Source organism: Arachis ipaensis, chromosome B03 (genome assembly GCF_000816755.2).
Source record: "Arachis ipaensis cultivar K30076 chromosome B03, Araip1.1, whole genome shotgun sequence".
NCBI lineage: Eukaryota > Viridiplantae > Streptophyta > Magnoliopsida > Fabales > Fabaceae > Arachis > Arachis ipaensis.
Genome location: NC_029787.2, coordinates 127,279,037 through 127,291,107, shown reverse-complemented (window position 1 = coordinate 127,291,107; position 12,071 = coordinate 127,279,037). Strand labels below are relative to the sequence as shown.

Here is a 12,071-nt window from a genome sequence, read left to right as displayed (position 1 = left end):
ATTAAAAAATTATACCTTTTCCTTTTTGTTATTAATTATTTTAATTTTTTAATTTTTGTTTTGTTTTATAATTTCGTCCACTTTCAATTTTTTTTTTCAATGTAGTTATTGCTCTTGAAAAATTATTTTAAAAACAAAAACATTAATATCTTAAATGTGTAATATATATTCGATTTGTTACTTTATCTAGTCAGTTTAATATTTTTTTAAAGTATTACCTAAAACTAAAAAAGTAAATACTTACATGTAGTTATTTTCCTATAAAATTAATAGTTAAAAGCCATTACATAATAATTTATTCAAAATTTTAAATATATCAAATTTGGAAAAATTAATACTTACATGTAATTAATAGTTATTTTAGATAATTTGATATATTTAAAAAAGGCTCAAAAGATAAAAACAGTTTTTTGCATTGCATTTTCCTTTTTACCATCAATAATTTATGGCATTTACTACACTCAACATTCTCTTTAAATGTATGATGAATAAACTCTTTACCATGTGTCATCTATTGAAAGACTAATCAACCTTTTGGCCATGCTTAACCACCTATTGTTAGGCCACTAGAGACCTCACCATTTAAAAAGTAGTGGTTGTAATAAAAATATAGATATGATATTTGTAATCATCACCGTCTTACTCTTCATATAGAGTTTGTGTATTATCTATTATGTATAGTGCACACGCAGTGCACAGGAATTAAGAATCAAGTAGTGCAAAGTATGGTTGAGCAACAATTATAAAAGTGTGTGTATATGATAACGAAGTGTGCGCATTTGTCAGAGTCAGTGTGTGTAATACTGTAATACATTTTTAGTAAGTGTGTGTTATTTTATACCCATATAAAAAAAACGAAAATATTTAATAATCAAAGAAAATTAGTTAAAAATAATTATAATTTGTCTTATTTAATATTTATTAATTGTTATGATAAATAATAAATGTTAAATAAAATAAATTCTGGCTGTTTTTTGTCTTTCTAGCATTATTGTCATTTAAGTCCAGCCAAATTGGTCCAATATTAATAAAAATCATTCTCATTAAAAGAGCGTGTAATACGCGTCCAAAACCTCAAATAAATGTTACATCTTGTTTTGCATTCTAATATAAAAATATCTTCTATTTAAAACTGCAACAAAAGAATTTAAAATTTCTCTCAAAATTTCTCAAAAATCTTTTAAATTTTATGTGGAAACTATAGGAAAATCTGGTGTTGCATTTTAAATCATCAACAAAAAATATAAAAAAAAACAATACAAATTTTTTAAAGTACTGACAAAACTACTTGTTCATTATGTTCAGTTTTTTCTTTCGCATTTCTCGCATTTCTACTCGTCTGGTTTAGGGTTTAGTGGTTCGAATTCGTTCATTTAGTAGATTGAATTTCTCTTATTCAATTTTTGCTTATTTTTCTCTGTAACTAAGACATCGAATACCAAACTATAGTAGACGTGCTGTATTTTAATTGAATCTCAGCAGTAGCAAAAACATAAATGAACTGAAATTTAGGCACACATAAACTGAAATTTATTCTAATATATACCTAAATTGTTTACCATAACACAATTGCAGAAACTAATTTAAAAAACTATAAAGTGACTATTCAATAAAACATAACACAAATCATAAATTAACCCACATTTTTATCAAAGGAGAAAATATCATACGAGTAAAACATAAATGAATCAAAATTTATTTTACTAAATACCGAAACTTCTATCATAGTGCATCATATCCTCTCCAAGATAATTCATATCTTGTGCATGACAAAGGCTAGAGCTTGATTGAATCATTGATCAACCATCTAAAAGATTTAACTGCAAAAGGTTTCATTAAATAATTTCATTTCATTTCTTAGTTTAATTGAGAATCATTTGGTTTCGTTTCGGTTGAATTTGCTGAACTTGTTCATGTGTGCTTGTTTAGTTAATTATAACTCTGATATTTGTCAGCTGTATGTACACTTGAACAATTTATAATAAGCTGCAATTTTCCTTACGGTAAATGTGTTGATTGTGATTTTCTTATCACTCATTAGTCATTACTCTAATAGTGTTTTGTCAAGGGATATGTTTAGTACATATTTGGTAACTATTTTTGTTCTCTTCTTAATGAATGTGAGGATATAAAGCTTTTTTTCATTTGCTAACATCTTTATTGGTTTTGATTTTTTCTGGTGTCATCATTAAATAATTTCGGTCATTTCTTAGTTTATTTGAGGTTTATTTGGATCCAAAAATGAATTCGATGTGTTTTTATTGATGATTGAGTCTTTTTTACTGCTTGTTCAAATTTAAACTAATTTCGGTTCATTTGTGAATTAATTGAGCTTCACTTGATACTGCTGTTAAGTATTGACCAAATTTTTTATTCTTTACAGCAAAATGACAAAAAAGACCATCTTAAAAAAGGAGAAGCCACTACGATGTAAGCATATACACATTAAATCAACTCTATTTTTGTATTATAGATGTATCATATAACATAATTTTTTCAAATTCTTGCAGAAAACTTACAATTTAAGATGTTCAACGAGAATGATAGTTGACGTATTCGCCAACATGAGTGATCGAAAAAAAGCTATCATCAATGAAATGGGATTTGGTGCACTGAGATGTAATACTCTACCACACACAGAGCCTTGAAGAAGAGTTTAAGCAAAAACCACCGAACTAAAAGCGCATCGCACACGTAAACGGATAATTGGATAAAAAGAAATGGTAAAGCTTATATACATAAGAGTAGAATACCAAAACCAAACAAAATATCAAGCTTCAGACTCGACCTACAAAGCCAAGGCCGGCCAGAGTATATATACATATATACATATATAGCCCAAAGTATCCCAAAATAGAAAAAATCGACAACCTGTTTCTCCAAGTCAACTTCTAGGAGGGACAAACATAATATATATAAGGTGGAGAATCTATATACATATGTAAATATAAACAAAATACAACACTAAGTCCCAAGAGTTCTTCGCTTCCACAGAGTCTCTAAAATGCTCAATGCGGTGCCTCGCGTTCTGCATCTGAAAACAACAATATATATATATAAGGTAACTGCATATATAATATATAAGGTCTCGAGAAAGCCAAAGACATTCTTAGAACTTCGACACTCAAATTTTAAGCTTAAAGAAGCACACTAAACCAAAAATTAGGAAGGTTGTCTAAGGTATTCAAGTTCTAAGCCTAACTTTAACTCTACACTTTACTTTTCATCTCCTCCAACCCTCCGAAACACCGGTGGAACAACCATCGTCACGCCTCCACCACAGGAGGGATCTCTCAGTTGCACACACATACAAAGCATACAAGAAAAGCACAATTATGGATAGCAAGTACAACATATAAGACAAGTAGCAGTTAATTACAGATAAGCAATTAGGTAAACCAAGATAAATGCATTCCCAAACAAATCACATAAATACACATGATACATGCCTGTCCTACTAGGTATGAGCTCACATGTTGGTTAAACTGCCAGAACGCGACACACCCGGTAGTTATCCCAGATATGGTCTCTAGGTTGCGCATCCCAAAGAGAATCATAAACGAAGGAGTGCCTTTTCACCTTCTCCTGGAGGTATCACGAAGGAGTGTACCTTTCTACATCGAAGGAGTGTGCCTTTCTATTTTGCAACCACAGAAAAATGTGAAAAAACAATACGAATGAGAGTGTCTTTCCACCTTCCCCACATCCACATCACGATAAGAGATGGAATCCTTCATCCTCAACTTGCCAACCTCATGAGTGGGATGAAATCTCCGACCTCACTGCAAGTGGGATAAAACCATCATTCCCACGAATTCACAACGCACTGAGCAAGCGGGACTATGTCACTGTCCTTGCCAGACAATCAATAAACTTTAAATTCACAATCACAAATCATACCTCATCATTTTCATCAGAATCAATCATCATAGTTTTTCATACATCATACAATCACAATTCATTATCATTCTCACCATCTTTATCAATCCCTCTCTCCTTCAGCGTTACTATTATCTCACTACTTAATTATTCACTCTGCCATTCCTCCTCTATCTTCTCAACTTATTCGACATATTCACTCTCATTCCGATGTTTAAAAACTCGCTATCGGACCCTAAACGGGTATTAAAGAGGTTTGAAAAATCATAGGAATGGTTGATAGTTCAAACAAGGTGAATTTTTATCGAAACAGTGGTTTTTGAGGTTTACAGGCTTGGCGGAAAGGTCAAACAATGAAAATAAAGTTTTAGTGTAAAATAGGGTGTTGTGCGTACGCATCATTGCTGTGCGTACGCGCGCACCAGACATCTTTCCCAGCCTGTGCGTATGCATCATGGTGTGCATACGCATCATGGTGGACGTATGCACAACTTGCAAAATTCTCAGGGTGTGCGTACGCACACCCCCTCGTGCGTATGCACGAGCTTAACCACACGCTTTGGTCCGTGCGTGCGCACGATAGCGTCCGTATGCACGCACACCAGAATTTCAGGTTTTCTGCATCTTAGCCAAATTCAGTTTTCTATATCCAACTTTCGACGTCCATATCTTCCTCTACAAAACTCTGATTTCCTTAATCTTTAAACCGTTTTAAAGCTCTTAAAATTATCTTTAATTTTGAAAGAAAACCCACTCAAATCCAAAATGCGAGGCTCAAGTTATGGACGGCCGAAGTTGATTAAAAATCTTATTTTACCAAAAGAGTTGAAAACCTCTATTTCCCAAATTCTCAATTTCAACCAAAGTTTCACACCCCAAAACAACATCAATTGTGTTCAAACTATATTCATATCCTTTCCATCCCTTCCACAACACACCAATATCCAATTTCAACAATTCCAGTCCAAACAATCCATAACCAAAACAACATTATTCATAAATCATCAAAATATCATTATCATCACTCATAATCATTATCAATCCTCATCATCAATTAATAATTCATCACACTCTCATAATAAGGTCAACATTTACACCAAGAATCACTAAACTTTAACAAGTTCACATAATCCAACTTATCTTACGGTCAACTAGCCTACATTTTCACGTTATATTATATATTATCTACGAAAAATCAAAATTATACCTTGGTCAATTTCTCCCTAAGCCACAAACGCTACAAATTCTCTTTCCCGCAAGCCTTAAGGTCTTCGAATCAACTCAACCAACTTACATCCACCACCACTTAGTTCTAATTCACTACTTTGACTTCAATTTCACATGGATTCAATCTAATACCACACAATTTCATCTATAGCCAAAATTTAAATTCCTAATCCTCATAAAAATAAAAGAATTTACAAGGATTAGAGTTTTCTTACCGTTTCCATGGATAATTGAAGTAAAATAACAATTCCTCACTACTAGAGCATACCTAACATCATTAAATCACAAAACCTTAAAACCTAAGAACCTAACATTTTTGAATTTGAAGGGAGGAAGGCTGGTGAGAAATTGCGAAGTGCTTATCAAATTTTTCAGTAGATTTTATAGAGAATTTCGAAACAAACGTGTGGTCGCTCACGGCTCGTCAATCAGAGCTCCGGATTGAAAGATAAGTGGAATTAAAAGTGAAGTTAGCGTTTGAGTTCTTGATTCTTGCCTTTCCTCCAATTTTTAGCGTGATTCGCCAATGTGGTGGGGAAGATGAGCTGAAGCTCATAAGTGTTCGTGAGTTGGGTTGGACCTTGGATATAGTACGGGTCTGGTTTAATCGGTTTGGTTTGACGATTTAATTTTGAACCAAAATCTTTGAAATTAGAGTTAAAATTTATATTTTGATTATTTCTACTTCTTTAAACTATAAAATTTAATTTTTTAATTTTTTTTAAATAATAATTAATTCATTGGCTAATTATTTATTAATTTTGCGAGTTTTACATGAGACATATCCCATCATTAAATGTCTCGCACAAACTCTCGAGAGAATTGATACTTTCCTTCGAACTCTATAAAGGATTCTTGGAGACGGGCGATGAGAAATATTATTATAACAACACCATTGTGTAATAACAAATGAACCGAAAATTGTGCATTCTATAAATTCAGAAATTCCTGCATTCTATCCAAAATTAAATTCATAAACAACACTGATTTTAGCAAAGAATAATGAAATTATTTATTATTATTTTATTCAATTGTATTGGATTCCATTTTATTCCATTCAATTTGTCTTGAAAATTATCTCAATCTTTGGGACATATTGTTCATCAACAATACACCTGAATTACGACTGAACCGAAATATTATTATAAGTTATAACAATACCATTGTGTAATAACAAATTAACCAAAAATTGTACATTCTATAAATTCAGAAACTCCTGCATTCTATTCAAATTCAAATTCATAAACAACACTGATTTTAACAAAGAAGAATGAAATTATTCATTATCACTTTATTCAATTGTATTAGATTCCATTTCATTCCGTTCATTTCAAAATTGTTGAAGAATGAAACTAGATAAAATTAAGAACGATCCAAATATCATTCACTTGATTCGATTCAGAAGAATAATCAAAATCGCCCTTATTCAACTTATTTGAACTTGAGTCATTCATTGTTTTAGAATACGCAAAATCTAAACGATTTTAATTACACTGTTCGATTTCAAAAAACACAAATGCAGATCGAAAATTTGAAGAAAAAGAGAATAAAATCTGAGGAGAACACAAGAAAATCAAAGAAGAAAATGAAAATTTGAAAAGAAAGAGATAATAATCAGACGAAAACACAAAAAAATAAAAAAAATAAAAAAAAGATTTTCGTTGAAAAGGAACAAACAAGGGAAAGTTTACATTAAAAGTCTATTATAAGTGATGCGTGACTCTAAATCACTTTATTGGACTTGATTAGTGAAATCCCTTCCATGCAGAGCAGTTTTTATAAACAAGTGTTATAATTTTTTTTCTTATAAGTGAGAGTTTGTAATTTTTTACAGTCATAATATTCTTAAAATTTACTCCCACGTGTTAATCTTGCAAGGGATTGCCCTTGCCATCGACGCCATTGTGATATCTATGAAATCTATGACTACATTGGCCGCAGTGGTCATGTTAATTTTCATGCTTTCAGGGAGATGCTTTAATTTGTTCAACATTTGCCAAAATTTATAACATGGTCGAAGTATCTCTACCTCAATTAGTACACATTCCCGCTCTTGATAGGGCCTCAGTATAAATCTAGTGAGACATATCCATGTTCTAACAATAATGGTGAGTGTTCAGTTGTAGAATTTCTTAAATTTATTTTTTACTTATTTTTTACTATATTATTTTCAAAAAATATAAATTTTCACATATTTTTCATTAAAACTCTACAAATTTTTTTTGTTTTATTTGTCAGTTTAAATAAGTATCTAAAAATTAAAATATTTTATTGTACATATAACAATCTATTCTACGATGGATTAGTGATGACCTACCGAGTTGGAAATAACATGAGAAATAATAATAATAAAAAAAAAATCTCCCTCTCATAAATCCCATTAGTCATCTTCTTCTACGATTAGCACAGCATTTTGGACCTTGACGAAGCTCAAGTTTCTGCCACAAACAAAGCATCTGCCTAGGATCTTGGTAATGTGCAACCACGTAGCCATCCTTGCAACCCACATTATAGACTCTGCTTTCTTTCTCGTACCGAACTTGTAGCCCTCCCTTCTTCATCTCTGATATCCATATTCCCATTGCCACGTCTTCTAGTTTGAACATCTGTTTCCCACATATAACAATATAAATGTTTATATTCATAACACACTTTATGTTATAATTATTATTATTATGGATTACCTTCAATTGGCCTTGCGTGTATTTCTTGTACACCATGCTTGCTATGTCATGTGAGACCACATACCCTGGACCGTGTGCCCATGGAGGATATGTTTCATCACTCCATTCCTTAAAAAGAAACTTGTTAGTGTAAAACACCGTCACAAGTCACAACATTCTTAATGAAGAGCAGTTTTGTATGTCTCTACCTCCCGGCTGATGTACCATTTACTATCAGCACTTCGATGAGGTCGAGAATCTGAATTGATGAGTCCGTACAGCAAGCCATGATCCACATTGATCCGATACAAAGTGTCCAGAACTTGATCCACACGAACGAATGAATCATCGTCTGTCTTCATCACAAACCTTGCTGAAACAATCTCTGTCTGTCAAAGACAAGAGCCTAATTGTAAGGCACAGACAGGAATGAAGGAATATCCAAGTTGAAGGAAAGAACAAAACATTACCCCAAAAATGCAGATTGCTAAAGTTTTCCATGAGATGATGCTATAGTAGTCAACAAATGGCATTAGCTGAATGTCACCATAGGTTTGTGATTCTTTCCACAATTCTTCATTTACAATTTGGTTCTTATGCTGTATAAAAGGCATATTATATGTATATTAGATACATTAATTTTTTGAAACAGAAGGAGAAGTATATTACTAGTAGTGCCTACCAAACCAACGAAGAAGCGCACGGCCGCAGTTTGATTGGATCGAATTGCATTGTACTGCATCCATGTTCTTCTAACAGCCATCCTACGCTCGAAATTGTTAGCTGTAGAGAAAACACCAATGAAGAGATCCAATGGGGTATTGGCAGATATAGGAGTAGATTTCAGTGATTCTATATCAGCAATATGCTCTGAATCCTCTGATGTAGGAAGACCACTGGCAAGGACAGAAATTAACTCAACATCTCCTGAAATTCTCATCTCACTCACAAGCCATGCCTCCAAAGTCTGAAACTATGTTAGTCAATCATACAAGGCTTCAATGCTTAATTTGAGAATAAGTTAAGAGTCAAAGGAAGTACTTGGCGAAAAGCGAATGAAGTTATGTGTTTTCCATCAACAGTCATTTGGATTCCCTCTGATCCAACTCTAATAGTTGCAACAAATGGATCGCCTTGCTTAAAAGGAAAATATTTTCTGTTTTTCAATTGTTCCTCTTTTGGTGCTGAAAGTTTCCTAGAAGTGTGGGACTGCATGCCATTTCCCTCCATGTTCTTTCCCACAATCTTATTGCACTGCTCCAACTCATCAACTGACAAAACAAAGAGTAACAATGATTAATGAAACAAGTCTTCATTATTTCGACAAGGCTGTGTTTGGTAAGTGTTTTAGGACATAAAAAACAAAGACATCAACACAATAACAAAATTTGTTTGTGCTCTTCAATCAGACGTGTTTTTCTGAGATAATAACCAAACCAGTAGTAGTCATTCATTGGGGAGGAAGTGTTTAATTTCAATTTTGATGAATTCATAGTGATGTTGAAACAGATAACAAGAATATAGCATTTTTTCCTCACCTTTCTTAGCATTTTCAGGAGCAAGAGAAGGGCAACGTTCCTCTGCACCCCAATCTTGATCTTTTGTCCAAGTATTCTGAACAATCACAGGATCTTGGGTGATCTTATCGCCATGGAGCCTAACATTGTAATGCAAAACAATTGGAGGATCAGGTTCTCCGGCAAGGGGTTCTCCAGTCAAGTCAATCCGAAAATCGCCTAGTAGCCCTTTGGGAACACCAATAACAGATATGGAAGAACCTTGTGTGAGGCCACATGGAAACCTCAGCTTGTAACTACCACTACCAAGTTCTGTGGAATTCATATTGTTAAGAAAATAGGGACATTGTTTCTCCTTCAATCTTAAACTCTCATTCCTATAACCTTCCCTTTGTTCTTCTATTAAGCAAACAAGACTATTCCATGCGCCTTTAGCTTCTTTAACAGCTTCCACAGCATTAGGCAATCCCTTAGTATGATCAAGCAAGTGTTTTAACTTGTTCCATGTCTGCATAGTTTGTTGCTCTTGTTTGGTGAAATTGTTCATGGAAAACAGGCTAGATACTACAATGTCTGAAGGAACAACTTGAGAATCATTGTTTGGACTCTGAACAGGTGAAACCATAGGATCAATCCACTTTATAGGATCAGTTTTGTTGTTCAAAGAAACAGGAACTAGAGTGAGATATGTTGCCCCGTTAGGGTATTTCATGAAACTGTATCTAAGGAGCAGAACCATGAACAACATGAACAATGATGCCATCACAATCCTGCCATACCACTTCTTCATTTTTTTTAAATGATCCTATGAACAATGAAGTTGCTGAAGTGAAATATCCTATGCTTTAACAGTATGCTATAACTAGAAACCAATAAAGAATGAAATTAATTGGTGAAAAATACAAAATAGTAAAAAATCTCTCCACCAAATATCAGTGAACTTTGAGATATCCACCATAGTAGTTACTAGGAAAGAATATAATATAATATTTCCATGCTGGAGCTGACCTGTATATAGAGAATAACAGAAAATAGGTCATTAAAAAGCCGGCATTCATATATATGCATAAAATAACTCAGTTACAAACGGCAACGGAAACAAACAAATAAACAAAATGATATAAGATGATTATTAGGGGTAAGTAAAATCATTCTCTAGCAGTAAATGGTTTCTTAGTAACAAGATATTCAAGCGAACAACAAATAATAAGATTAACAAAAGTGGTTAGCTATATTAGCTAGCAGTCAAAGGTGTCCCCTGTAAAACGCCATTTGGTCAACATAGCTAAATAGATATCATATATAATAATTTATGAAGGAATGTTAGATGTATCAGAATTTATTATTTTTTTATATCAGTTAGCTATTAATATTTAAAAGTATGAGATAAAACATATTGTTAGATTACTAGATTAAAAAAATTGAGTTGATGAATAAGTAACGGCAAAAAACAATAAATTCTTATTACCGGTAATATTTTTTTAATTTATGGTTTATTCAATATTAATAATAATCACCGATACTTATATTGAACTCTAAGCATTCCTATGTTTCTTACACTTAAATGACGATGCAGTAGGATGAATCATAAACATAATTTCAGGATTAATTATAAAAACCATATATATAAGGAACTACTGAAAAGTTGCAAAGATCATAAAAACGTAGAATAATAATTGTCACGTATCTTATCATTTATAAAAGAACACGGAAGGAGAACAAAAAAAAGCAGCAGCAGGAGGAGGCAAGAGCAGCATATAAAAGCAGGGAGGGGGAGAGAGAGCGCGCAAAGTGGAAGAGTAAGAAGTAATTAATATAATAATCATGAAGAAGTGCTTAATTACCTGGTGATGGGATTTTCTCGAGAAAATGTATGTAAGGAGGAAACAAGTGCTGATCATCAGTGTTGGTTTTCATAGGCTTCGAGGCTTTCAAGTTTCAATTCAAAGCAGTCCCACGCGGAATAAAGAAAAAACAGCAGCAAAAAGAAAAGTAAACAACGTAACTTTAATATAATCTATTCATAAACTATTTTTTTTTAAAAAAACAAAGAAGAAGAAGAAGAAAGTCGGACATTGAGCTTTTTGGTTCGTTGAGAACATAACATGTGTCAGCGTGACTGTGTGAGAGGATAGCTTAATTGCTTTGAAATTTGAAGTTTGAATGGTGCTACAGCGTGAAACAAAAACTCATATGTGAAGCCTTATAGTCTAAGTCAACTAATATTATTGTAATTTTACTATTATTTTTTAATTTAAATTTAAAAATTAATAAAAAAATTATTTTAGGGAAACTGTTTAAACATAGAAAGTGAGGAGAAAATATTGTTGAGTTGACATGTGGCGGCACCTGAATGGACTGCCACAAACAACGAACAAAGAACGGAATTCCGGCCTAACTTTTTCTTGTTGACCTTGTTGCCTTTTCTATGCATTCCTTAAGATAATCAACTTATCATACTAGTTCTTTGTCAAGTAATATAACTCCTCTCATCAGAGCATTAAGATTCTACATAGATGAAAATTTTTATGAAGCAACGTAGTAGTGGAGTTTCTTCTTCATTTTGGATTATTAGTAATTGTTTTTCTATGAGACTACTACACTTTACAACTTTATATGTAAAAATTGTTTTATTTTACAAAGTTTCACTTTAAATGATATCAAGTTTTGTTAAGAAAACGATTTTATATTACAGAAATACGAGAAGGTCAATATTTTGTATCAATAATTGTCAATATTTAATTTTTAATATTTAAAATTGATGAAAAATAAGAATTTTTATTGG

At 32.4% G+C, this 12,071-nt stretch overlaps 1 protein-coding gene across 1 annotated transcript; it reads right to left on the bottom strand.

The window, feature by feature from the left end:
* Nucleotides 7,355–11,449, bottom strand: LOC107631868 (beta-1,3-galactosyltransferase GALT1). Its single transcript, XM_016335440.2, has 8 exons — nucleotides 11,131–11,449; nucleotides 9,308–10,294; nucleotides 8,811–9,040; nucleotides 8,452–8,736; nucleotides 8,240–8,368; nucleotides 7,979–8,158; nucleotides 7,791–7,898; nucleotides 7,355–7,712 (listed from the first exon to the last, which is right to left on the bottom strand). Exons 2-8 carry the CDS (start codon nucleotides 10,074–10,076, stop codon nucleotides 7,491–7,493), a joined length of 1,923 nt encoding a protein of 640 aa, XP_016190926.1. The 5' UTR covers nucleotides 10,077–10,294; nucleotides 11,131–11,449; the 3' UTR covers nucleotides 7,355–7,490.